The sequence below is a fragment of the Phragmites australis genome, chromosome 1, assembly GCF_958298935.1.
Source record: "Phragmites australis chromosome 1, lpPhrAust1.1, whole genome shotgun sequence".
NCBI classification, from domain to species: Eukaryota; Viridiplantae; Streptophyta; class Magnoliopsida; order Poales; family Poaceae; genus Phragmites; species Phragmites australis.
In genome coordinates, this window is record NC_084921.1 from 18,463,751 (window position 1) to 18,491,405 (window position 27,655).

The window sequence follows — 27,655 nt, forward strand, 5'->3', positions numbered from 1 at the left end:
GCTAGTCGTGAGTTAGCGTGCTCCATCCTTCTGGTCGCTCGAGTGGTCGCGAAGCCTAGTCGCTTGCGTTGTCGCGAATCCGGAGTGATCGTGCACGTGATCCAGTGGTCGGACCCAACAGCTCGGTCAGCGGCGACGAGGTGGTTTTAGTCCCGGGCATTGTGAGCAACAGAATTTGGAGAGTGTGTTGACCCAACGGGTGTTAGCTCTACATTGTTGTACTGAAGCTGGAAGACAGAGGGATCCCGGTATACCGAAACTTATGAGGATACAACACTGGTATGTTTATCTATCACTGCACCATGGTATCTTGGTCTGTTCAGTTCAGATATATTATTCAGAGGGCAATCTGTTGGTGTTCTAGTGTCTAAGATCCTACTTTCAAGTGCTATAAGCTCAGGGCATTATATCTCACTAGTTAAATTTGAGAAATTGATTGACCAAGCGGTTAGTACTCTGAGCAATACACTACAGCTCCTTGCTCGTGACTCCTTTCCCACAGGCTAAAGATCCCCAGCCATTCCTTCCAGGTATCCGCTCCTCAATTATTATCAGTGCAGAAATGCCCAGCCTTCATCTCAGTTTCAGATACCTTTTGATGGAGTTGAATGGCCGGATGCTGCAGATTTTCTTGAAACCAGCGTGATAAGCACAAAGGATAGTAAAAATTGCAGGACAGTGGTGGAAGCCATCCCCTCTAGTAGATTATTGGACCTCACAGCACCTTTCCAAATGGAACATATGAAAATGAAAACATTTTTGGCATTAGTAGTGATTTAGCTATTCACTCCAACTTCTACAGAAAGTTCACATAATTTTTCATGGAGGGCGGGTTAGCATTGGGTAGGGCCCCCAGCTTGTAACATGGAACAATTGTTCGTTCTAAATTATGATATGTATATGCAACCTCAAACCAAGACAAAGTCTTATGAGTTACAATAAAATTAATGAAATATAAGCAGTAGCAGTTGTATTTTCTTCCGATCACTGTAGTATTTTCTTCCGAGCAGTGCCATCGGCTAAAGTATACTTAGTGTAGGCACATCACCTTCTCGGTTTCACCTGACAAAGTAAGAACTGTTTTGGTTCATCGGCATTTCCTCATCCTTTCCTGGGTACTCCGTGCTTTGTTCTATTTCAAACCTGCTGGTTGATTGTCCAGCGAGAAAGTTCTCTGTCTCAGTGCCAAGTTGTATCCAAGGACGGTTTGAAAGTTTTCTTAATCTGCTAAGCTCCTCGGATACCTCTTTCATGGAGGGCCGGTTATCACCACACATATCCAAGCAGTGCTTCGCTAGCTCCGCAAGTCCTCTAAGCAACTCCATGCTCTCATGCCCTCTTATTTGACTGTCCAACATAGAATCGAGATTGTTCTCCTTCATAGCCAATAAGAAACTTGATGACAAGCTCCGTTGTCGCTCATGGTCGTCAAGTTTGAATGGCATCTGCCCAGTGAGGATCTCCAAAAGGACAACGCCAAAGCTATAAACATCACTCTTGTCTGTCAACCGACATGTTTGCATATATTCAGGATCCAGATAACCACATGTCCCTTCTACCATTGTCACGAACTGGGCTTCATCAGTTGGTGGTAGTATGGAGGCACCAAAATCTGATACCTTCGCCATATAATTCTCATCAAGAAGGATGTTAGAGGTCTTCACATCACCATGAAGAATTGGTGGACTTGCATAGGAATGTAAAAAAGCAAGCCCATCAGCTGCCTCGTTGACAATCCTCAGGAGAGAACTGAAAGGGATATGCGATGTGCGGTTCTTGCTATGAACAAGATCAAACAACGTCCCATTTGGGATGAATTCATAAACTAGCATCGGGACTTCCACCTCAAGGCAGCAACCAAATAGCTTAACAATGTTCTTGTGGTTGATCTGGGAAAGAATCAGCATTTCTTTTCCAAATTCTTTCTTATGCCTGTCATCAATTAGTGCACATCTTTTAATCGCCACTGGAAGACTATCCTTTATTATTCCCTTGTACACGGTGCCATGGCCTCCGTGTCCAAGAATTTGGCTTTTGTCAAATTTGTTTGTTGCTTGTTCTACCTCTGCTTCAGTAAACACAGTAAACGCAAGTCCCTGGTCTGATTTCATCTTCTCAAATAATAGGAGCCCTCCGTGTTGCTGAAAATACTGCTTCTTGACATTTGTAAATTTTCGTCTTTCAAAAATTACACGCATGCAGAAGATGGCAATCACTAGAACAATGGAGCTGATGCAAATACCTGGATAGATTAACATCAAATGGCACTTTAAATTAACTCAGCGCATTATCGTGTAATCAAAAGCATATTGAATTGATTCACTATGGTGAAAGAGACTAAACTAAGGTGACATGACATAACGATTCTTCACATAATGCACTGATGCCTGGCTGGGATTTAATTTGTCGAGTTTTGCAGGTTTTATCACTTTTCACCTTTATAGAACATACATTCCTCAATATGCTTGCTCACACCATGGCTCACATGCTGTTATCTGACACCTGTTCATGTGCTTATGTTTTTGTGGAACTGCACCCATGGACCGATTCAGGCTTTCGGCATAATGCTAACTACTAGGCCTATATACTGGCTGAGCATGACGTAAATATAGTACCCTTTTTCTTTTTTGGGTAAATACTCCCTCCAGTCATTAATACTTAGCGTTTTGAATAATATTTGGTCAAACTTTTGAAGCTTTGATCATCATTAACTTTTAAAATGTTTAGTTTGGAAACATAGAAATCATATGGATAGATTTCTTTTTAAAAAGTATTTCTTAATCTCATAAATTTCTTGGATTCTATACATATATTCTAAAAGAAAATAGTGATCAAAGATACATATTGGATACCGTGTTATATTCAAAATATCAAGTATTTTTTACTGGAGGGAGTACCTCATTCTTTATTTGGGCATTGCAGTTGCATGTGCATTTGCAATTGGGCCATTTTACAACAGGTTAGAGTAAACTTCTAGCAGCTTACCTATTATAAGGTGAATGTCTGGATCGCAAGAGTTTGTTTCCTTTACAAGTTTTCTTCCTGGAGGACATGAACACCGGTAGTATCCTATTTTATTGTGACAAGCCGCACCCGTAGGGCATACGCCTGGATTCTGGTCACATTCATTGACATCTGCATTTAAAAGAACGAATTACTCGGGCCCAACTGATTGATTGGAAATTAATTTATCATGCATGCAAATTTGGAGATTTGAGTATTGATAAATAACTATGAAATTATTTGAACTGCAATGCTATAGAAATATATATTAAACAGTCTAGTTAAAAATTAAGCAAAGCAACAAGCTATTTTCACCAGCATGATTTCTTAACAAATCAAGGGATATAACACTGAAAATAAGAGGCTAATGTTCTAAACTACAAAAGGTTAGAACATTAGATATAGAACTTTTTATATGATGATGTTCAGTGGCGGAGCTAAAACACCCTCTACACGAGAATTCTAATTGTGCCTATGACACCAATCTATACTGGCATCTACGAATTTTTACTCAACAAAGAACTATTCTGTACTGGCATTGGGGTATTTTGGATGTGCCTGTGACACCCAAAATACCCCTTGGCTCCGCCCTTAATGATGTTTCATTTATCTAGCTCCTACTTATAGTGACATTTATCTTTCCAACTATTTATAAAATTGATGAGAGGAATTGAGTCTAGTTCAATGGGTGTCGTCTGGACCATCTAGATTGGTGCATATTTCTTCTTATTTACAATATCACATAGTTCCTCCTATGTCGATCGAGTTTTTTTTTTTATAAAATTGATGTGCATCCTCCACTACTCATGGCAAATCTACCTTGATTTGCATCTGCATCACACCTTACATTTGATTTGCATCTTCTATTCAGAATGCAATTGAGGAAAATGTAGTGCATGCCTTGGTCCATTACTCTATGGAAGGAATGGTATTAAACTAATACTAGCTTTCAGATAGATTATCACTGAATACAACATTTGAGATTTCGTATGAACTGAAGATAAATGCTGAACAAAGATGAACTCACCTGTGCATCCATCAGAGAGATAAGGGTTCCCTTCATACCCGTTCGTGCAATTGCATATATAGCCAGGGCCGTTGGCTGAATCCACGCACTCACTATTTCTGGCGTGGCATGCATAAGAAGGCATGTTTCTAGCCACATCACATGGTACATTTCCAATTGCCCAGTCCAGCACCAGCGGCGCCTTCGCCTCGTAGGTATCGTTAAACCTCATAGTTGCTATGTACTCAGTGCTGAAATCAAACGTCTTTGTTTCAAACAGTGCAGCGTAGCTGCATGGGTCGAACTGCGAGCTATTTAAATCACTGTACACAGTCTCGAATTCGACTTTATAGATGGTTAAGCCCTTGGGTATGGCATTTTGGCAGCAGCCTATGCCAGAGCATGAACCATTTGTCAGGTCCGCCATGCTCCCACACACGGATGCGCACGCAGTCATATATCGTGCTATGTTATCACTATTGTAGATATATCCAAGCGTGTTGCAGCCAAGGACTATGAACTTGTTGTCCACATTGGAGAACCGATACGGCCATGAGGAGAAGTTTAGCTTCCACCGGTTGTCTTCCATATTTCCTGTGTTAGGATTGTAGCAATATGTTGAGATGGTGTTTAACGCCCGAGTTTTGCCTTGGGACACTGAGATATTTAGGACTTCGATGTTACCAATGAATGGCTTTTCGATTCCACTGGCAGTCTTGGTGCAATTGATTTCAAAGCCTTTTTCTATAGCACAGCCTGTACCAATGCCAAATGGACGGGGAATTTCAACCTCCCCGCAATGTGTCTGGCAGCCGAGGGCAGGCTGAGCTGATATCGAGGTTAGGGACAGCATGATTGCCACTCCGAGAAGCAGCACTGTTGCCATATCAACTCTTTGAAAATGGTGTTGCCAAAGTATGTCTCCTCTGTGCTAAAGGAAAGAAAAATTAGTGAGCAAACATAATTACTTGTTAGTTACCTACAAGTTCTAAGCTAAACTTTTATCTCTTGTCCGTACTATGTCCATGTCATAGATACTGAACTCAAACAAAAACAACAGCTTGATATGTCAAGTTTGTAGACCTGTAAATGAAATGCTTTGTACGATTACGGTCAATTAATTTGCATGCTTGATATAAAACAAAACATGTATGTTATACTACTGGTCCATAGAAGGATAGCATGTAAAAAGAGGAGAAAATAGGTTAGGTTAGCAGATTGTGCTTTACTGGATCAAAAATACGTCATTTCTGCTGCATATAATTGTGAAGTTGCCGATTCGGGAAACAATTGTTTGTACAGAATGTTCATTTGAAAGCCATCATATTTTATCGCCCGGTAACTTTTACAGCCTATTTGGTACACAGATTCAGATTCAGGTTGCTGGCTTAAGCTGCAGGTAAATTGAACAGGTGAAAATAGGCTTACCTTGTGCTTTTTAACCAGTGGGGAAGATAGTTTTCAAAGCTCATAAACTGGCTGCCTAATGGGAGAACAAATTTTGGACCTCACTATTAATACATTTTGATATTTTTCGACGACTTTTACATATGCATTTTTTAGGGGTACAAGCGGATATGCATACGTAGTATACGCGTCTCCTACACACTAGGACACAGATCATAAGTCCTACTGAACGCACTACCTAACCAATTAGATACCACCTTGGGTGGGCGGTGCCTTTCAAGACTGTTCCAGGAAGTAAAATACCGTTCAAAACTTGAATACCTAACACCAGAAGTGTTCAAGACTTGAGACACAGAAAGAGGTCTGAGCATCTCCTTGCAACGGGACAGAGCATGAGCCAGCTAGCAGTATAATAGCGTAGATCAATGGAAAACTTGTAGACCGTGAGAGAAGGGGAAGGAGTGATTTGTCGCGCAAGAGCGGAGCACCTTTGGTTTGGGCGATGATTCCGGCTCTTCCTTGCCGCTCTCTCTCACCAGAGAAGAGGCACTTGCAGGAGGGAGGGCTCTTGCGCGCTCTGTCTGGATTATTACATGAATGCCACAAAAGAGCTAGTGAGTTAGGAAAGCTCTTTTTTGTTGATCAAAATCTTCTTTAACCTTGACGGCCATCTGAAGGGCTGGTAAGCATTCTCCGTCAAAATGTGTGTTTCTCTCTTTCTATATACTTCACCAAAAGTATATGACCAACTCATTGAATTGTTTCCTTAAAGGCTTGCCTACAGTCTTCGCTACTTGCTACCACCATTCTATAAGGCTCGGGTAATGCTAAAAATTAGGCAAGCTGCTCAGTTCCAGCCATTCCAATATTTCTTTCCATACTTCTGTCGTGAAAGTACAATCTTTGCACAAGTGGATTGGGTTTTTGTTTTCCTGCTCACATAGTTTGCAAATCGGGTCATAGTGCCATCCTCTTTTCATCAAGTTGTCCGCCGTGAGGATTTCGTTTTGCATGAGAACCCATGCAAAGAATCTGCATTTGAGCTCTGTTTTTGCTTGCCAAATTGGCATTATGTTGTAGCGTCGATATGCTCCCATGAATTGTATCTTGTAGGTACTTTGGGTGGAGTATTCTCCCTTACTTGTCCAGCGCCATTGAATTGTATCGGTGGCCTGTGGTGTTAATGTTTGGTCTTGTAAATCTTCCCGCAGTCAGACTAATTGGTCAAGTTCCTCTCGTGTTGATATCTGACCAAGATTTTTCGTCCAGTTGTGGTTTGGTAAAGCTTTGTTGACCATGCAGTTTTTCCTTTTGGTTTTAGCGTAGAGAGCCGGAGCAATATTTCTTAGGGCATGTTCATGCACCCAGCTAGAGTTCCAAAACAATTGTTAACATATTGAAGAGGTCAATGTCATCTTGGTTGCATGGTATGGCCTGTTTTTTTCATGGTCTATCATACCCTTTTCGTTTGAACCACAACCATCATAGACGCATCGTCCTTGCAAATTTCTGGAGATTGGAGATGCTATGCCACCAAGTTCTCTAATTAACAAGGCAGTGTTCCCCACTCAACTTCTCGGGTTCTTCACTCAACTAGTAGTGTGGTCAAATTGAACTTTTCTATTGGACCTGAAAGTTATCGCCAGAGACCGGTCGAACCAAACTTGTCTGAAGAAACAACAGCCTACCAGCGCACATTCATCGTCTCATATAGAAATGTAGTAGCCACAAGAACCCAGCTACTGCTAGACACAGAATTACGGAGGATTCCTCCGGGGTAAAAGGTAATGGATTAGCTCTCACCGTGTTTAATGGAGAACATTTTTCACCTTGGCCCCAAGTAGAGAAACAAAAGGCCTCAGTCTGTGTTGACTAGAGGACATGTACAATGTTTTCTCTCTCTAACATTGTAGCTCAGCTTCCATGGTTCTCTTTGTTTTTTGGATGTATAGGAATGGTTCTCTCTTTGCCACTCACTACGCTGCACCATAAGACCATCTCCAACGGTTTCCCTTCAGGGGCCAAAATCCCTTCACGACGGGATTTTCGTTCCCTTCAGCGCTCCAACGGTTTCCCTTCACGGTTTCCGTCACGACGGGATTCCCAAGGTCATTCCCTTCAGGACGGGATTCTCTCTCCATTCCCTTCGCGATTCCCCTCGAGGGGAAGCTGTTGGAGATGAGAGGAAATAAAGGGAATGAGAACAGGGAAGGGAATCGGGAAGAGAACGAAATGAAGGGAATATGGTTGGAGATGGTCAGACGTGTTTCCTAGAGGCAACAACACATACAATCCATTTGCTGATATGTGATGTGTTTGGGTTGTTTCTCGTGCATGATTTGCAGACTTTCTTTCTCTTCCACCTCACCTCAAAAATCCATTCGACGCACCTTAAGATCTCCACTCCACTACTGTACACGCCCTAAGTTGCACATGTTCGACTCAACGAAATGCAACGAAGACTTCTCTCTGTTCAGAGGAACATGACTGCCGCAAGCAAAGGCTTCACAGCATAACAAATCATCGAATGTACTACAGAGCAATTTCCGTCACCTATCAAAACCAACCTACCAAATTTTAAGATGTTCGACATAACTCCCAGTATAAAATTAGAGAAAACTTTTCAGCTCTAGAGTGATTTTGTAAGAATGTGACTTAAAAAAAGGAGATGCTAAAAACGGAAAACAAAAACAGCTTCCTGACCTACTTTCCTCCTATAATCATTCCTATAAAATTTATTTAAAAAATCACTTTCAACTATAAAATTACTTCCCGTAAAAAAATCAAATAAAAAAACTCTACCAAACAAACCATAACACAATAGGCTGTAAACTATACAGTCCTTGACATTTTTTAAAGCGCTGGTCACACGAATTCATACTACTTATTGTTGACGAGCCTACATAAAGAACGTCAAAAATAGAAAAATTGAAAGGGCTAATTTTTGCCAACATGTTACAACTGCAAATTGGAATATTCCTGGCTGTTGCAATTGCATACGCGGATGCAGGTAGAAACGCGTATATTGGCCAAAAGAAAAAAAAATAAAGAGGACAAATAGAAAATTAAGCGTTAATGCATAGCATGACTACTGTGGTACATTATGTTTTTGGTTGATGTGAGTGCATTATCATTCGGTATATCACCTTGCCTGTTTCAGAATCTGAGCGCCTCGGCCTAAACGGATCACAGGTACAAATGCAACAAGTGTTTAGTATATTACTATGTTGCTGTGAACTACATTCGTGACTACATACACCACTTTCACTACCTCCCCCAAAACCATACACAGAAGCGAGGTTAGACACAATCTAGAAAACAAGTCGTCCAAACTCCAAACCAAGAATCGGTCAGTTGCTCATGACAGCTCAGTTATAACCATATAACCAAGAATGCATCAATCCTCACACATTGATGCTGCAAGAATCTGACATCCGCCAATAGCATACCACATCAGGATCCATTCTATAACATTGTAATATCCTTTTGTACAGACAGAAATTTTAGCAGGTCATGTTTGTGATAATGCAGCCAATCCAATGTGCCCATCTTCGGCACTGGATCCATGGTGCGTGGTAGAGCTCCTATTTCGAGCTGGAAGCAAAAGCAATGTATGTATCAGCTCCGATTATTTGATTAACATAATAAGGCATTGCAAATTCTCAATCTATACGGAACAAATAAACGAGCTAATCACCAAATTATCAGAAGCACAAACATTATGCTATTCATGTCCTATAATGACGACAGTCAACCTTAGAGACTTTGACTACTAATATATATAAAGGCATTTAGATTTGTCAAAGATAGTTGTCTACTGGAGACTGTCTCAGTGTCCAAACCAGCAGGTAAAAGAGAAAAGACTAAACACAAAAATAACCATCTTAAATGACGAACAGATATAAATCTTTAGCGGTTACAGGGAATAAATCTAGTGCATGACTATGGTTGCATGTAAGAATGTAACTAGACAGCTAGCCCCACTTTCTGCAAACTGATGTTGATGAGATGTGATGGTAAATTACACAATAATGAAAACAAAGGAAAGAATGCGAGTCAGTTTGCTCACTTGTAACATTGGTAATCACATTTGTTGTCTTCTGAGCAGCAAGAGCTCTCAATTTGTTCCCTGTAGCCAGCAGAAGTAAGCTTCGCATATGTTGCTTTTGTTCTTTTGGACTAGCAGTTTTACTCAAAGAATCATCAAAGGCTAGCAAATCTTCCTGCTTTATGTGTGGGAGGGACAGAAGAACCTACAAGCAAAGTAATTCCTATTTAGTCCCATGCTCAAAACTGACCAGAGGCAACCGTATGGGTATCTACTCCTACTAAAAAGCAATCAGTGATGAATTTCGTTATCAATCGAGTCACTGACTCATCGGTATATATCATTTCACAAAGCACCAAAATAATGCTTAATTAGTTCTCTAGCACTATACTTGAGTCCCTTAAATTGTTGTGCATTATCAACTTGTAAATTATTAATAAGGACAGGAACTATTGAGCAGCCATCAAACCCACCACTTTTATACAGAAAAAATAAAAATATATACTAATATTTATGATTTTTTAAAATAACATAAACAAATTACAAACATATAAATCGAAATGCATTATCTTTTATGCTAAAATGATGACAATAATGATGGTGATGATGATGATGACAATAATGATGGTGATGATGACGACAACAACAAAGACGACGACGATGATGATAGCATTATCTAAAGCTGAGATACCGGTGTGTACACAACAAGTGGGTCACCCACAGGGCTAAAGAGAGTTATGCAGCATGTTCTACAAATAATGTGGACATAAACCAAACACTAAAGTCACGCTTGTGTGTGCTAAATGGGATTGGGGACAGCAAACCACAACAATTCTTAAGTGCAACACATCAATGACGAAGTATAATAAATTCTCAAGAAAATAATCATCATTCATAGTACTTCAACACTTGGGCAATTACATTAATACCCAAAACAATACACAAATTGAACATATTACCATGTTAACTGTTTTTATGGACCTATTATTTTTAAGACATATAACAATTCCTCTCTCTCTCTTACGGATATTAATATGTTCAATTTTGTGTATTGTTTTGGATATTAATGTAAGTAAGAGAGAGGAATTGTTATACGTCTTAATCAAAATAATAGGTCCATAAAAACAGTTAACATGGTAAACATCATTGAAGGCATTCATGTTCATATAAAACCACTGCACCAACATGTAGCATAGTAATTGAAGCCATTAACTATAACATTCAAAATCATGGATCATATTTTCTGTACAGCATATAGCTTTTGATTCCTAGAATTAAGAGCTAGTTATCTAAAACCATGATATTTAAATCATAAATTTCATAGAGTTTTAAATTATTCAATTATATAACTCATAAAATTACCTGCCTAGGTGCAGGATCTCTATCTGACAGATAGATATATATCTCCCGACAAAGTCCAACAAGTTCTGCGCTCATTATTGAATTCGACTCAACAGATAAGCCATGTATTATAGAAGAAAATAGATCCTTTGAAACAAACTGCCTCAACTCAGCCTGGTTTGTAGCAACAGCAAGGTGAATGAGTGCACCGCAAAAGGGGATAACTTTAGTCACTGCCTCACTATCTGTCCAAGTGAACACTTCAACTGATATCCTCAATGCAGGAAGGGCAGTGCCACCATGAAGCGTAAGAAACCTGCAAATGAAATAAGTTGGTCTTTATTGAAGTTCTATTCAATGAAATCAAAGAAATGCTACACTTTCTATATTTGATGATTTAGACATCATGTGGTTAAACTTTGTAAAATGTTACCGCCACTATGGTTAAAACTAGCAAAATTGGACATATGAAAAAAGGATAGCAGTAGATTTGTCCTTCAAGTACTTTTACAGTATTATAATTTTACAAATTTAATATAATACAAGATCATAAAACAGAATGGTCAAAGCCACATCTCAAAGAATGTAAAACATCAATAACATCGAATAAAAAAGAACAGAGGTAGTATTAGGTGAATCACAGAAGGGGCTAAAAAGTTTTGTATTACCCCATGAGAGAACTCAAAGCAAAGGACTCCAAATCCTTCAGAGAAGAATCCATCCGGTTGGAAGGTCCAAGTTGTTCCAAAGATGGAAGTCCACTATTTAAGCCTGGTGAAGCTAAAACCCAAAGCACAGAACATACTTCACGAGTCAAGTCACGTAGCAACTTCTCTTCCATTACCTCAACTTTCAGTTCTGACCCAGAAAGATTACCAATACTGTCTGGAACCTTAGCCCGGCCCTCATGAAGAAGACTGGACCATGAATAATGAAGACCTTGCTGACAGTGGACAAATAATGGCTGCAAAAGGTTCAATAGCCACCCTTGCCATAGTTCAGCAGGGCAAAATTTAACAAACGGAACAATAACAAGGTGGATAAGTTGGCGCAAATGCCGAAACTCCATAACTTGAACATTCTCCATAAGAGCAAGGGTGACAGAGGGACCCTCTATGCATCGAAAGAATGCTTCCCCAAGAGTAGCTGCTAATCCTAAAACATTATACCTGCAGTATGATATATTTTTACATGGGTCAAATACAGATTACAACAAACAGAAGTGGTGGATTTTAACATTTGCAAACTGCAAGATAAAAAAAAAATCCTGGTCACTTAAAAGTGTTGCTTAAGTATTCATTTATGGAAACATTAGCAAGGATTAATTCATTTATGGAAACATTAGCAAGGATTAATTCATTTATGGAAACATTAGAAAGGTTATTCGAATATCTCAAAGTGGCAAAGGATTCTGACATTTACATGACATGAGCAACGGAACAAGGGAGTGTTTGGTTTAAGCCCCAACAAGCCCCCTACCAAAACTTGGTCGTGACCAGAACCAGGGTACAACAAGGAAACAGAAGGTTATTTAGATTATAGCCACACCATCTACCGATTATTTGGTAATATTGGTACTCTACCAACATAAGGTAATATTGCTACTCTAGCCACACCATCGAAAGAAATTTTGCCAACTTCACATGTTACTTTTGAATGTTTGGTTTAATTCCAATCATTTTTTTTACCACCTCTATTTTTCAGTTGCTTGTAATTGTTTGCATAAGCAGTCAAACTAATCTTAGTATGAAGCATACATGGACTTGTTGCCTTTCTCAACCAAGAAGGTGAAGTAGAGTTAATAAATGGGAGAGGACTGAGATTTATGATTAAGAGATTTGACACCCATAACATTTGGCTCCCGAACATTTGATGAAGGTTCTTGCCGTCTGAGTTCCCACCAGTAAATTGGCCACAAATGGCTAGAGTGTGACCAACTATGCAAGGACTACGAAAAAATTGGTAACTATTCAAATGACAGCCAAATAGTTAGGGCACAACCAAAATAGGCTAGTTAAGGCTACCCACTAAACACATCCACATCAAATTCCAACTGGGGTGAAAACTGACTAAAAGTTGGAAACTTGAAAACTCCATCAAAATCCATACGTAGAAGTTCTAAAAAAATTGAAAAAAGTTATCATCCATAATTATGTCATAATACAGCTGCACACAAAAAAATTCAAGACCAAAATCGATCCCCTTTGCGAGATAAAAAAATGACAAATATTGGGTTTAGATGCACAAAAGGAAAAAAATGTGTTAATTTTGTCCTTTTGTCATTTTTGTATCTCGCAAATGGGATCAAGTTAGATCTTGAAATTTTGTGTGGAGCCGTAATATGACATCAACTATGGATGATAAATTTTTCCAACATTTTGAGAACTTCTACTTATGGTTTTTACGTAGTTTTCAACTTTCCAACTTTTAGCCAGTTTTCACCGGATATGCTCCCAACTAACTGTAGGTCACCCATCACCCATTTTGCTGCTAACGTTGTTTGACAAACAATATAGAGACAAAATTTGCATCGCTCCATTATGCCCCTTCAGTACTTTGCAAGTACAGTGCACATGTAAGATTAGACCAGGAAAACAGGTAGCGATAAGAAAGTATCTAGTAAATGGCTAAATTATTCGAGTTCATAGTCCTTACCCACTGTCACGGATACCACGTAACCAGTTTCTTATGCTATTTTCCTTAGACTCTCCCTCTCTGTGAGCATCCAGCAATCCATCAGCAGGTGCAACCTGTCCTTTGGTGAGTTTACCTGTCTCTCCTAGAAGGCTAGCCTGCTCCCCAACAGTCATGCTTTTTGCAGCTTTGATTTCCCCTGTCTGAGACTGAGCAAATGGCTCAGCCCAAAGTGCATGTATACATCGCAGCAACTGAAGACCAGATAAAAAAAGGCAAGATAAACTCTAGTTAGTTATATGTTTAGCCAATCATAAGATAAAAACTACAGAAAGAATAAAGCGCGATTCAGAGTTATCATATAACTTGATTATTGATGTTCTTGTTATTATCTCACTTGGCAATCAAGTAATGAAGTACCAAAATACCCTTAAGAGAGGAGGCAGAATCCATGGTAGATGTGAAGACATTGGATGCAGATAACCGGTTGCTGCTGTTGTGGTGGGTGCTTGTGGAGTTGCTGCAGACTTTTTGGTTCCACTCCTCTTGAGTGCCTTTTCAAAGAACGTAACTGTGTGATAAATTGACCACATAAATTGGCTATCAGCAAACATGCTTGTCAAACCAGATGGGTCAGACAAATATGCAGTTTGCCATTCCACTTGGGTCCACATTTTGTTAAGAGGTTCAAGTAACCAGGCCAGGACTTCCTGTTGCTGTTGAATCCTATGAAGGTAATAAAAGATATAAATTCTGACAAGCAACATTAACAATACCATACTCGTATGCACAAATTGAAAACAGGTTCAGTAGCCAAATACCCAGCAGAGGATGTCATCACAAGAAATGCTTCACATAGGTGATTATGTTCGCCACGTAGCAAGCGACCCTCTCCTTGAAGGTAAGACATGGTGTCGGCAATGTTCTGCGTCATTGACGAAGCATGTTATACAGCCAAAAGGGCACATAAACAGAAGTGAAAGAAAAATAAAAGTATGATGCATAATAAATAAATTGGAATGAGAGCCTTGAACACAATTGCATTCTTGTTCACACTAAAGAATGAAAGCTGGCCCCACTAGCCAGTAACCACCTAGGCAATGTTCGCGTAGACGATCTCTAGCGCGTCTAGACGATGACTAGTCGCTAGTCGAAGCCTCGACATCTAGTCTAGGGCCTAGACGCAACTCTAGATGGCTAGACGGACTAGTCAGTGAATTTAGACGGTGGCTGGACGCGACTAGTCGGCTACGCGCGCAACTAGGCAGCCGTCTTGGCGATGCAGAGTTTGGCGCTTGGTGGGTCCACACGGGAGGATTGTTTTGGCCGCGCGCGGGATCAAATTTCGGCCTCGAAACTATTCCCTACACCGACAAAACCTAAACCAATCCATCCATTCCCTATTCGTCTCTCGACTCTCTCCTCTCATTTGTGGCGGCGGCGCCGGTTGTAGCCCCCCGTGCCCGCGGCCTCACCCAAGCCGTCGTCGTCACCAACATCTGTGCCTGTGACGGCGCAAGGGCGGGTGCCTACGGCCATCACCCACCCTTGCATCGTCGCAGGTCGCCTGCGCCCGCGACCTCATTCAAGCCGTCGCTCACAGCCGCGCCCGAGCCATCGCCTGCTACCGCGCCCGCACCATCACCGTAAATCCTCTACCGTGGATATGTACTAACTCTAATCCCCAGATCTATGTATCCTCCGCTAGATCTATGCTCTAGCCCTACTCCCCTCAGACGACGCGCTTCGGCAACCCGTGTTGCGGCCGCCACGGTTAGCTTAGGCACTGGTCTAGCACCCGCAGCCTCGGCGTCGTCTCCTTGTGTGTGTGGTGTGTGCTCTGCTCTGCTTCTTCTGTGTTACGATGATTATTGATTGATGAACTAGAGGATAATGGATGACTGAAGTTGCATTTCTGTCTTTGGAAGGTATGCCTCAAATCTCACTTGAAAATATGTTTGTTTGCATTTTTTTTCTGCTACAGTACAAAATTGTCTAGACAGCCTAGACGCTAGTCACGGAGTGAATGACTCTACGTTTAGCATCTATGCGAACATTGCACCTAGGTGTATCACATACAGTTCTTACCTTGTTTACATGTACTGTAGAATTGTAGAAATATTTTTTTACAGATCTACTTATACAATCTGAGTTCTATAAAATATTTGGTCAATCAAAAGGGATGATAACTGGATAAAACTAAAAGATTTCGATGTAATATGTATCTAAGATTCCTGCAAGGGTTTCCCAGAAAGTATCCGAGAACAAATCCAGGCCAGGCACGAGAGCATTTTTAAAAATTAAAATTTTAACTCAAAATGATAAATAATCATTACAGAAGGAAACTGGCCAGGTAGTCAGGTACTGATCATTCTAGGCAGGAATCGACATAGATGTTGTCATATCAGAGTTTACATGTACATTGCATACCGCCTGGGAAAGTGCCGCTACTTTCCCGTTACCTGCCAGGAATTAATACTGACCAGGGTTCGAGATTTTTGTATTTTCCTTTTTTGGAAAACCAGGATTTGACCCCTGGTAAATACCACCCTTTATGTTAGAAACAGACAAACATTGAAACCAATACAGTCATGTTGAAACAATACCATACTACGAAAGTTGGAACAAGTTTTTTTTTTTTTTTAAACTTTTATTTAGGAATAGTTTAGTATTAGTGGCTAAAAATCCACAATTCTATTTTGATACTTTAGGACATTTTAACCACTTCAGAGCATATATGTAGCATCTTTTCAGAGGCATAAAAAATCTTAATAGAATAAAGGTCCCTCTAACAACAAATATTCCATCTTGCACCATTGTACAGCAATTACATACTGCCAATATAAACTTTGCAGTGAAGCACAAAAAAGCTCAGTCATACAAACGGAGCCTAAAGCCTTCAATGAAAGATTGAAAGCACCACCAAAACCATTAATTTTTCATCACAACTGCACTTAACTTGAAGATTGTACTGTAAGTGGTGTGTCAATGTAGAACAATATAACAAATGGCAAATTGGCAATCAACTGTGAACTAAACCTGACCTTCATGTGAGGCAGAAGTGCTTTATCAGCAGCTCTTGATATGCGAATGAATGACGAGCAAATCTGCAACCTAGCTAGGCGGGAATTGTTTGATGGGTCCTGTAGATACAGCAAATGATAGAAATGTAACGGAAAACTTGCATAATGCATATGGCAACCAAACAATTCAAAATACAGAGCACAGCAGAAGGAAATTAAATAGCATGGAATGATTGCACATGGAACGATTTGTTGAGCAGTATGTTGCACCAATTTTTTTGTTTCTGGGACATCACCCATGAAATTGAATTGGATGAAGGATTTTGAATCCCTGCCTTACTGCTTCACATACCATTAGGTACTATAAGTATTTTACACCAGCAAAGAAGTAAATGTACCTGAAATGTTATGGGGAGAGATGTCAACAGTTCAAAAAGCTTATTAACAACACTGGCAACTGCATCTGGATAATGTCTCAGGAAAGGACCCAAAGCATCCAAATAATGACCATGAATAACTGCAAGGCTCGGTTCTGTCCACTTTATAGAAAAAAGCTGCTGAAGTAAGCCTGGTTGACAAGCAGAAGGAAAGTAAGCACACTGTAGATAGAACAGTTAGTCTAAGAAAAAGTAAGTTAGGTTCTATGAAACCTGCAAAGATACTGTGAATTTGGAATTTTGTCTCCTGATCAGTCTTTCCATAATCAACTAAGCCATCAAATATGGTACTGACAACTGCTTCAAGACCCAGTTGAGCACCTTCCATTGCATCAATATCCTGGAACAGAAATTTAATGCAAAGATAGACAAACACAAGAATTAGAAGGTAAACTTTCTTCGATCAAAAGTGGAATGATAAATTATTAGGTTGATGTGGTAAATATATGCAGCTAATACAACCTGGGGGCATTTAGTTGCTTGACTAGTGTCTCCGAAAACAACATTTATTCTCTGTACGATGCTTGCTGCAGCAATAACAGGTCTTTGAGAAGCAATAACTTTAATGAGATCCAGCTGCAGGAACAATTAAAAATACTTGTTAAAGTAAAAGCTTTACCAACAGTATGATACAGTTAACTGTGTGGCAAACAAACAACTGCTAGATAATTTCTATAATTGGCCCAAAAAGGGAATTAATACAATCGTTGTCTACTTTTCTTGTAAACAACCTTCTATAATAATGTACTAATATATACAGGACCTTAAATGTCATGGCGGCCAGCCGGCAGCTCATGTAGGCCCAAGGATCACCACGGCGGCAACAGGTGATAAACCTTACCTTTTACTTAGGAGACAAGTTTGGTATGATAGGATTCGAGTTGATTTGTTTATAGATAAGTTTGGTAGGAGATAAGTTTGGAGTCGGATTGAATTAGGACTGCTTAGAGATAAGTTTGGTAGAAGATAAGTTAGGAGTTGAAATTGATTTAGGATTGTAATTTCTCCTCTATATATAAGGGACAGTCACACATCATTGTAAGCAAGCAAAGAAGAATTAATCTAATCTAAGTCTCCCACAATATTCTAAGTCTCCCTCATCTATAGTCTAATCTCTCTCCCCTAACAGCCGATACCACCCGGCTATCCTCCCGGCGGATGTTTATCCCCCTAGTGATCCTAGGATCATGACATCTGGTATCAGAGACAGCTGATCACGACTCATAGCTTCAGCTGCGCTCTCATCTTCATTGCTGCCACCGTTGGTTTCGTTGTGGCCATCCCTATGGGTGACGCCAACGGAGCCACCAGTGTCGCTACCCACCACAAGCAGCGTAGGCAAGACACTCTGGACAACTTGGTGCTCTCACGTGACGGGATGCCGATGCTACAACCATGGCCACCACCCTACAGCTCGAGGGCGAGCTGCTCAAAAGGAGTGTAATGTCATGGCAGCCAAGCGGCCGCTCGTGTGGGCCCAAGGATCATCACAGCAGGAGATAAATCTTACCTTTAATTAGGAGATTAGTTTGGTATGATGGGATTCGAGTTGATTTATTTAGAGACAAGTTTGGTAGGAGATAAGTTCGAAATCGGATTAAAATATGACTGCTTAGAGATAAGAGTTAAAATTGATTTAGGATTGTAATTTCCCCTCTCTATATAAAAGGGCAGCCAGACATCATTGTAATCAAGCAAAGAAGAATTAATCTAAGTCTCCCCCTGTATTTTAAGTCTCCCTCATCTATAGTCTAATCTCTCTCCCCTAGCAGTCGACACCGCTCAGCTATCCTCCCGGCAGATGTTTATCCTCCTAATGATCCTAGGATCATAACATCAATTGTTTACCCTCAAAAGGAAAAACTGAAAGGCAAACATCTCACCACAATCACAAATCACAAGCTACAATGAAAACTTGAAGAAAAGGAGAAGGCACTAGGCAACTGCATGTTATATGCATCAAGGTAAATGGCCACCAGTGGCAGGACTTGGCAATGTAGCTAGTGACACTTAAATTTTTGCATAAGTGAGCATCACCAAGACAAATATTCTTTGAGACTATCAAAGACTAGAGATGCGGATGGTGCAAGGTTACTGTAGTGAACTTATTGAGATGCAGTTGCATTGATTTTCTTCGCATGAAAACATAACAAAGACCATGTTTGGCAGAGCTCCGGCTCCCTGATTCACCTTAGATCTAGTGTTTGTAGATGAATATAAAATAGTTTAAGTATATATTTTTAATCTAGAATGTAAACAAGATGACTCACGTAAACACCTCCAATGTACACTCAACTGCAGCTCCATGAATTTCTAGAGCTACGGATACCTTGCTCCAAGAATTCTAGAGCTGGAGCTCTGCCAAACAAGCCCAAAATAAGTGCCTCAGAGGTTTTGCTCTAATATGATCCAAATAAATATAATAATGGACAATGCAACCACAAATCGTCTTTGGAGATTAACAAGGGTCAACAGCTTTGATTGTTTATAGATGTCAGGAGAAAATAACACATACCAATTTAGTGCGGTAGTTGCTGAAGTCACTTTTCCCCTCAAGCTCTTCACTCCACACTTCTAACAACCCAGAAGATGCATTTGGACTGTTCTTGAGCATTTTTTTCAAAGAAACATCCAAAATTGTACTGTATATTTCATCAGTAACAAATACCGATACCCCTTTTTTCTCCTTTTCCGTTGAACTGTCACCAGCGGATGCAGAATTAACAGAAGCAGAGTTATCACCAGAAACACGGGCGACAGACTTAGCTTTAGATGGTTCTCTCAATACCACCTGTGTAAAGTTTGTGTTAACTTCTTCCAAGTTACAAAATGATATGGCAAGCATTTCAACTATGCAAAAAGAGATAAGGAGTATACCAGCCAAAATAATAAAGATTGGAAATGAAGAGCAATCCTGTAATGTTGGTAATATTCCAGCATCTGCAAGGAACAGAAGTTAAATTGAAGAATGGTAAAAGGTAAGGAACCAACTGGTAACATGTGGAAACCATGTCAATGAAATTTTGGACTTGCATGAATTTCGATGAGCATATCCAACCAGTCATGTTGTGATATTACTGAAAGGCAAACAAGCATTGCCCACGGACGATAGGTATAGGTGAAGATCCTTGCCCATCAGAGGTAACAAGCAAGGGCATCACCATATCTGTAACCACTTCCCTTACCCACCTCGCCTGGTTGCCATCCTAACAATATTGCAGATAACTGGACTTCTTGGAGGGTGCCGACATAATTTAAACCAGCCAAAAAAATCCAATTGAGTTTGAAATTTAAGGATAGAATTTGAAAGTTAAGGATAGGTTGCAACTTGCAAGATGTTAAAAGTGTGTGCATGACGAGGTAGGGTACTTGAAATCCAAATTCCCACCTAAGCTCCACTTGTTTTGCTTTTCCATGTAAAGAAAGGGAAAAACAGAAAAACAAATAGGAATGGCAGGTGTGGGGTCCAAACCCAACACCATCACATAGAGAAGTCTTGGAGCTTACAGTTACAGCAGAAGCACTTTGTTATTTAACTCGGGAATGTGCGTCATCGTTATTCTCAACTTCAAAAATTGAAGTTTAACTCATGGATGGTGTGTCATCATTGTTCTCAACTTCAAGAATTCATATTTAAATTCAAACAAAAACTGTGAACTTGTTTTCCAAAATGTCAGTACCCCTAGAGATATTTCTTTACCGATCAGAAAATTACATGAAAGAATCCCTGATGCCAACTAGCCCTAAAACTAATTAGAAAGGAAGATGCTGCACAGCAGCACAAGTAAATTATTTATGCATCAAAAGTACGATAAGTGCTTTGGGAACTGCTCACTTGTTGTAGGAAGTGGAAGGTCCTAGCTCCATCAGCTAGTATGCATTGCATGTTAGAGGATCCTAGAGCAACCATTGTCTCACAAATACACGCTGAAAACTCATATTCACTTTCATCAATAGCACTGGGCTGCGTCCCAGATTTGGTTAAAAATTGTTGTGAAATATTCATCAACACCTGGAAAATGTTGGACATTGCAGCATCATACTCACCAACTGCGACATCCACAGATCGTTTTCTGAGAAAAGTTGCATGGCACAAGCCAAGAACATATCAGAATTCAGAAAAGGCACAGGCACTAGTGGAATGAACCTTTTGTAAAAAAAATTAGTCTCTGTACCTCTGACATAATACTTTAAAAAACTCACAAGCATGGAGGCGAAAATCACTGTAAGAAAGTAAGGACCCACATCTGCAAAAAAAAAAAAGGAAATTGATAATGAGACAAATGAGAAAGAATGCCATGTAAACTTGGAATATCAGAAACTCTAGTCAACAGACCCATGAATTAAACCGTATTTAGCAAGATCTGTCACAGGAGCCCATTCAGCATATGCATTGATAGCATTGAGAACAGCTGTCACTGTCCCCACATGTCGTTTAGCCAACTCCATTTGCTGCTTCGTGTGCTCATTTAAAGCAGCAACAAAATGTTTCTCAAGTAGCTACAAAATGAAATATTACATGATGATTATGTTACTATGTTGTGCAATATCATGAGCAAAGACTAACCGACAGAACATTCTGTCTTTAGACATAGTAAAGGCATATTGGCAAACTTACAGAATATAACAGCGGCAGAATTTGTGGCAGTGAATCAGTAAGGCCACGCAACAGTGATCTCCGTCTATCACCTATTTGGATATATATATATAAATAGCAAAAGAGGGAAAGTTTTCTGTTCTGTCCCTTCTAGTGGCTGAAACTTCAAATGCTTGCACTTTCAAGCAATCAGGGAAGAGAAATTAAAGAAAAGTAAAACTTACCCTCTAAATCCTCATTATGAACAGTGATGTCCTCTGGAAGCCACCTTAAAATCATGGCAACTAACTCAGCCTAACAGTTAACACAGAACGGTTACAAAATGCAATTCAACTTATTAAATGGTAGAAGAACAGATCTTATGCTGCAAAGTACTGCAAAACATACCTCAATAGGACCGCTGTTAGACAGCGAAACAATAGATGGGAGTAAAGTGTTCCACAAAGCAACTCCCTCCCTTCTAATTACCTATGAAGATAAGATGTTTGCTAAGATAAGTACAACATGATGTCACAGTCTGCAGCTCATCGATTTCAACAAAATTACAAGGAAAAACAAATGGAGGTAAGATGATAAACCTCTGCTACTAAAGCAGCTGTTTGACTCTTCAAAGCCCACTCCTCGTGGGGGCCAACAACCTCTGATATCAAATTAATAGTAAAATTAGCGAATTCATTCCGCTCTGCAGCACTGAGTTCCTCCCACCTCAATCTCACCAAGTGCTGTAAAGATAAACAAGAGAAACATCAGTTGATCATACAAAAATACCCTCTCTGATGATTTTTGTTGGGTGTAATTTTTTCCCTCAGCTTGTTGATTAATGTTAGGTGCAAGCAGTAAACGAGGCAATAATATATATTTGGTGTTTTCTCCCTATTGTGATCCAGTTGATTAGGACGGCTCAAATCCTAGTTGGTTGCACAAGTTGTACTCTGATAGACATTAGAGGGCGGAGGCATGGTGAACTAGAGCAAGTATGTAAAAGAATAAAGCTAATTACATTTACAATAGGTAATTTTGTCTAAATCATTTTTATGTTCCTTAAATCTTGTGCTCGACACAAAGTTCCCCAACAATAATCAATGGAGGGAGTACAAGACAAGGATGGGTACTGATAAAGAAAATATATTTCCCATCTGAAAACTGCAATAATCAATGCAAGATGACAATAATCATCATAGTAATCAGTGCAACATGACCATAATCATCAAAGGATATCAAGTTCACGTCTATGATGCAACCAAACTGAGGTAATGATTGGTGAGGTATGTAGAAAGTTGTAGTTGCCATATATGTGTCATATTGACGAGATATATACAGGGGATTCTTTAGTTTCATAGCATAGTTATCCCCTACAAAAGTGCCTGACCTAACAACATAACCAAGATATTGTACTTTAGCAACTATAACTCACTGACATGCTCCATCGCCTGCAGACGCAACATATGTGCTGTGTGCACAAGGCATAAAAATGCAATGCTTGCGCAAGCCAAAAATAATTATAGAGACCATTCCTTTGGAGAATCCATACACACATGTCCTTAGCGGAGAAAAATACTATACTAGCCCAGTTTTCTATAGAAGTCCCAGCCTGGAAGAGTTTCCTAGCTAAGTTGCATCAGAAATACCCTCTGAGCCCAGTTCAGCTGTATTTAGAAGAGCAATATGCACATACCTTTTGATTCCTCTGTTTCATGACCAACCAATACCTACATGATTAGATATTGGATTTGGTGTGAACCTTGGTTCATATGGGATAACTATTGTACTGAAAATGGCCTGACAGGCTTGAAGGCCATTGGAAAGGGGAAACAGACTATAGACATATATGGGAGAACGCTAGATGGGGACAGACTTGTTTCTTCCTTGCTTGATTCATAACATATAAATGCTATCCCTTCTATTGACTTTTCCCATAAGAAACAATCTAAGGAAACTTATTTGTAGTACATGGATTAAATCTGTTAGACACTAAACCTAACTAACAAGGAAACAAATTATCTTTGATGTTGTTGTTTTGGTGGCAGGCACCCAGATATGCCCGCTGGCATTGGGTACCCGTGTTGAGCATTTTACACAAAGAGGTTGCAAAGACTCGGATGGCTCAAGATAACTCACCGGAATATCCAGTGATAGATTTGAAGGCACATCAGAATGTTCGGTATCCGCAGAGACTTTGAGTGAAGTTCCAATGGCTAGTTTCTGAGTTTATACTCACCTGATGATCCGGTGTTAGTACTACTATTCTCACCGGATCATCCGGTGTTAACAACTTTTCTGAGTCATTGGGAAAATAGCTAGTTGACAAGTTTAAAGCTATAAATGCCCCACCACTCAGTCGTTTGATGTGTGGCATGCTGCTAGAATCTAGAGGAAGCTCATAGACACTTGAGGAGACATCCAAACCACCAAAGTGCTTAAAGTGATCATCCAAGGCGATTAAGCATAAGATTAGAGAGTGTTTAGTGCTTATAAGCATAGAGTGAGTTGTAGCTAGATGCTGCAACTTAAAGGAAAAATCAAGGAGTGATCATAGCTTGTACCAAGTGGCCTTGGTAACTCGCCGACATCTTAGGCCTTAGTGGCTCAAGCTTGTTGACCCTTCGATTTGGTGTGGGGCGACGGCAAGACATGTGTACAGGGACGTGAAGACCCTTGCCTTGGTGGCTTAAGCTCCGAAGTGATCACGGCGGCAAGTGACTGGAAGAGAGGCTAGTGGTGAGACCTTGCTTTGGTGGCTTAGTGGCTTATCATGCTTGATACCTTGTCTTGGTGACTTGATAGCTTAAGAGCCGTAACCGGAAAAGTCGTGCCGACCGGGAGCATATCCTTTGTGGAACTCTAACGTGGATTAGGGGTGACATTCATGCTATCGATACCACGGGATAAAAATCTCTTGTACCGAGTTTGTCGCTCTACCTTGTTTACATTTTCGCATTTACATACTTGCAATTCACCTTGCTAGAGTAGGTTGCAATCCTATTAAGCGGTAGAGTAGACACCCTAGATAAACGTAGAGTATATTTAGATAAAAATTAAGATAGGTTTATCTTGTGATGTTTTTGGAGCCGAATAGTTTCTAAATATCCTAATTCACCCCCCCCCCCCCCCTCTTAGGACGTCATCATTCCTCACAGCCACAAGCATGAAAAATTCTAGAGAGCATGGGAATGGGTGAGGCCGGATTGCCAACCCTATTTAGACAACAGGTGATGTATAGTTAAACTCCTAGAGGCTAAAGTAGGCCTTTAAGTGCAAAAGAGGCTGCCCATGTGGTGCAAACAAAGCCCTGAAGAGTTAAACCAATGTATGGTATCTATTGAACTCAAACTATGGAGTTAATTGGTTCAGTTTGATTCATTGATTTTAAGGCGAGATGCAGGGGCAAGGCGTCGACTCTGCCTTATGCACATGCCTTGATTTCACTAATGCTCGCCATCACCCACCCTTCTCCAGTCGATTCCATCATCACCCACACCTCTCCGGATCGATTTTGGCGTCACCTGCGCCTCTCCGTCCTGATTTCAGCACCATCCATCCCTCTCCAACCGCCATATCTTGGTCCAGATCGTGGGGTGGAGGTGGATGCCTGGGAGATGGATGGATGGGGCAGCGACAAGGTATAGTCGGGCGGCGGCAAGAAGCTTGGTGGTTGAGGAAGTGGAAGGGGCAACACGGGAGGGAGAAGAGGATGAGAGATGGCGGCGGCTGGGGAGGGGACGTGGTGAGGAGGACAAATAGAGGAGTACAGTTAGGTTTAGTTGTCCGTTGGGAGAGGGTTGGGGATGAGTTGGGCTGACTTAGTTGAGTGGGTTGTGCCTTAAGCTGGCCCATCTCTCCTCTTTTCACCTTTTTGTTTCTTTTTTTCTCTAGAAAATACACTATTTTGCATGTATGACTCTGTGTATGGTGTCGCCTTGCCTTGCCTTCAATGCCTAGGCGATAAGAAGGGGGTGGGTCGTCACGCCTCACCTTACCGCCTTAAGAAAATGGTTTGATTACCGGTAGTCGCAAATTTATGTTCTTAAATTGGTAAATCGCACTAGAAGGTGGAGTTGCTCCCCCAAACCACTTACCGTTGTTTCTCGATGCCAAAAAAACAGCCAAAGAAACCACAATTCTTAATTATTGCACTGCATGAACTGAGATGTCACCTATTTGGTCACTAGCGTATCAAGTGTATGCGATAATTTGTTCACAAAACATTTGCATGTACGCCAATAAAGAACAAATTGTTGCCAAATATGTAATGTAGTAGTAAAAGCAAGTATTTGCAATAAGCATGCAAAACATTGAAATTTAATAATGTACACCATAGGAATCAGGAAAACATTGGAAGATAAAATATACGTCATTGGAAAATATTGAAACCTAATAAAAGTTACACGAATTAGCACTTGTAATTCCCCATACTTTAGAAAGACTTATTGAACCTAAACTAAAAGAACTGCCATCATACACGTTCCTTACACCTCACAAGCAACGATAAAACATCACTCCTGTCGATACAAAAAGAGAAACATTTTTTTAGTTTAATGACCTGCTATGGTACATTAACAATGCATGGTTTTAAGATGGCCTATAACTATATAAGGAATTTCTAACTTTTGCAATGGGCATTCGATTGCCTCCATCAAGGAAAACAGTATGTTAGACATACACAATTTACTAGAAGCAAAAGAATATCTCCTAAAATTTTTATTGTTCATATAGCTTCATGAAATTTAATGGTGGTCCTCAAGGGATATTAGTGCACATGAACTGAAGTCACAACAAAGAACCACAACTATAGAGTTTACAAATTAGATTCTGCTAGCCGAACTAATCAATCAGCACGATAACAATCACTAAATCACAAGGCAGAGACAGGGTGTGAGACTGTGAGCTTCACCTGCAACATTTTGAACCCGTGCAAGCGGATCTCCGAAACCTGGTCCTTCCGGACCAAGAGAAATGATGTACTCGCCAATGCTCGAACGTCTCCGCTCTTAACCTGCAGTTAGCATGTCTTTTCAGCATACATACCATGGTTACCAGCTGGCAGTCAGCATTGCATTTTGCAGCAATGGGCCATCACAGGATTTTTCTTATAGCAGCAGAAATGTCCATACAGATAGTAAGAATGAAGTTATTTTTGCTGGAGCATTAGACCCTATTTGGCACAGCTTATTGCTGGCTTTTGAAAAGCTAAAAAGTTGATTTTTGATGAAATGAACTAAAATCTGATAAACTCGCTAAGGGTGGCTTTTCTGAGAAGCTGGTGTGCGGAGAACTTAAAAAATTCTCGTAAAAACCAGCAGCTTTTAGCATAAATCGGAAGTAGCTTTCAGTAAAAGCTGTTTTCTAGTAAAAAGCCGTTTTTTTAGTATCAGTGTGCTAAACAGGACCCTAGCCTTGTGACACTAATTCAAAGTGCAGAATAGCAACAGTGGTGCCGATCACACAAAGTTCTGAAATATTGGGATTCATACACACGCAAATAAACAAGTAGAACAAAATGCGCACTAGTCACACAACCGCATCAACATTTGGTATCAAACTGTACGGCCCGTAAGATACAGCACGTAGCCAAAATTCCAGGCAATAACGGAAGCACCGCGAAGCGACAGCAAAGCACCCCACGAAACGCTCAACGCCTGGCCAGACACGAGAGCAAACCAAAAGCAGGCAAGGGGGAGGGCGAGGGCGAAGGGGATAAGGAGGGTGACGCGGGGCGGAGGGGCACCGACCGATTCGAGATAGGCGAAGGCGGCGGCGCGGGCGTCGGGGGAGGAGCGCCAGTCCATCACGGCGGAGATCGCCGCCACTGCCGCGGCGGTGGCTGGGTCGGCCGCCATCTTCGAGCACTCGGTTCCGGAACACGGAAAAGGAGGGCTAGGACTAGCAACAGGAGGAGGATGCTGCTGCTGCTAGGGTTTGGGGGTGGGGCATTGGCGTGCGGTGGCGGAGCCGGCCGAGTGGCTAGGGTTTCGGAGTGTCGCCTGGGACGGAGACGATGGGCGGGCGTCGCGCTCGGCTGGATTGCTTGGGTTTAAGGCGGAAGGGGAGAGGAGAGGGGGAGTGGGTGAAGTGAAGAACGTGAGTCGGGAGGGAAGGGTAGGGGGCACGCCAAGAAACAGAAAGGAAAGCGGAGGAGAAAAAGGGTGGAATGGGTGGCGG

At 40.7% G+C, this 27,655-nt stretch overlaps 2 protein-coding genes across 3 annotated transcripts; both read right to left on the minus strand.

Annotated features, from left to right (window-relative positions):
- Positions 1-703: 703 nt before the first annotated feature.
- On the minus strand, positions 704-5,499 carry LOC133912043 (putative wall-associated receptor kinase-like 16). Of its 2 annotated transcripts, XM_062354585.1 has the most exons (3): positions 4,031-5,499; positions 2,986-3,135; positions 704-2,242 (listed from the first exon to the last, which is right to left on the minus strand). In XM_062354585.1, exons 1-3 carry the CDS (start codon positions 4,893-4,895, stop codon positions 1,059-1,061), a joined length of 2,199 nt encoding a protein of 732 aa, XP_062210569.1. In that variant the 5' UTR covers positions 4,896-5,499; the 3' UTR covers positions 704-1,058. The 2 variants fall into 2 exon arrangements, with proteins under 2 accessions (XP_062210569.1, XP_062210578.1); XM_062354594.1 differs by lacking the exon at positions 2,986-3,135.
- A 2,975-nt stretch (positions 5,500-8,474) lies between these two features.
- On the minus strand, positions 8,475-27,655 carry LOC133912055 (protein HASTY 1-like). Its single transcript, XM_062354606.1, has 22 exons — positions 27,226-27,655; positions 26,388-26,489; positions 22,075-22,218; positions 21,884-21,964; positions 21,721-21,790; positions 21,518-21,588; positions 21,236-21,399; positions 21,075-21,146; positions 20,735-20,972; positions 19,777-19,839; positions 19,415-19,690; positions 17,362-17,475; positions 17,113-17,239; positions 16,861-17,030; positions 16,484-16,582; positions 14,261-14,364; positions 13,868-14,165; positions 13,461-13,693; positions 11,474-11,974; positions 10,827-11,121; positions 9,486-9,669; positions 8,475-9,010 (listed from the first exon to the last, which is right to left on the minus strand). The coding sequence occupies exons 1-22, from the start codon at positions 27,331-27,333 to the stop codon at positions 8,928-8,930; spliced, it is 3,597 nt and encodes a 1,198-aa protein (XP_062210590.1). The 5' UTR covers positions 27,334-27,655; the 3' UTR covers positions 8,475-8,927.

Bases quoted from the DNA above. Each gene is read 5' to 3' on its own strand.
- LOC133912043 (XM_062354585.1), bottom strand. From the start codon at position 4,895: ATGGCAACAGTGCTGCTTCTCGGAGTGGCAATCATGCTGTCCCTAACC. The intron at 3,136-4,030 runs GTGAGTTCATCT...TTTTAAATGCAG, and splicing joins TCTCTCTGATGGATGCACAG to ATGTCAATGAATGTGACCAG. The intron at 2,243-2,985 runs GTAAGCTGCTAG...TAATCTATCCAG, and splicing joins AGACATTCACCTTATAATAG to GTATTTGCATCAGCTCCATT.
- LOC133912055 (XM_062354606.1), bottom strand. From the start codon at position 27,333: ATGGCGGCCGACCCAGCCACCGCCGCGGCAGTGGCGGCGATCTCCGCC. The intron at 21,589-21,720 runs GTAAGTTTTACT...ATATCCAAATAG, and splicing joins TCATAATGAGGATTTAGAGG to GTGATAGACGGAGATCACTG. The intron at 19,691-19,776 runs GTATACTCCTTA...AACTTTACACAG, and splicing joins AATCTTTATTATTTTGGCTG to GTGGTATTGAGAGAACCATC.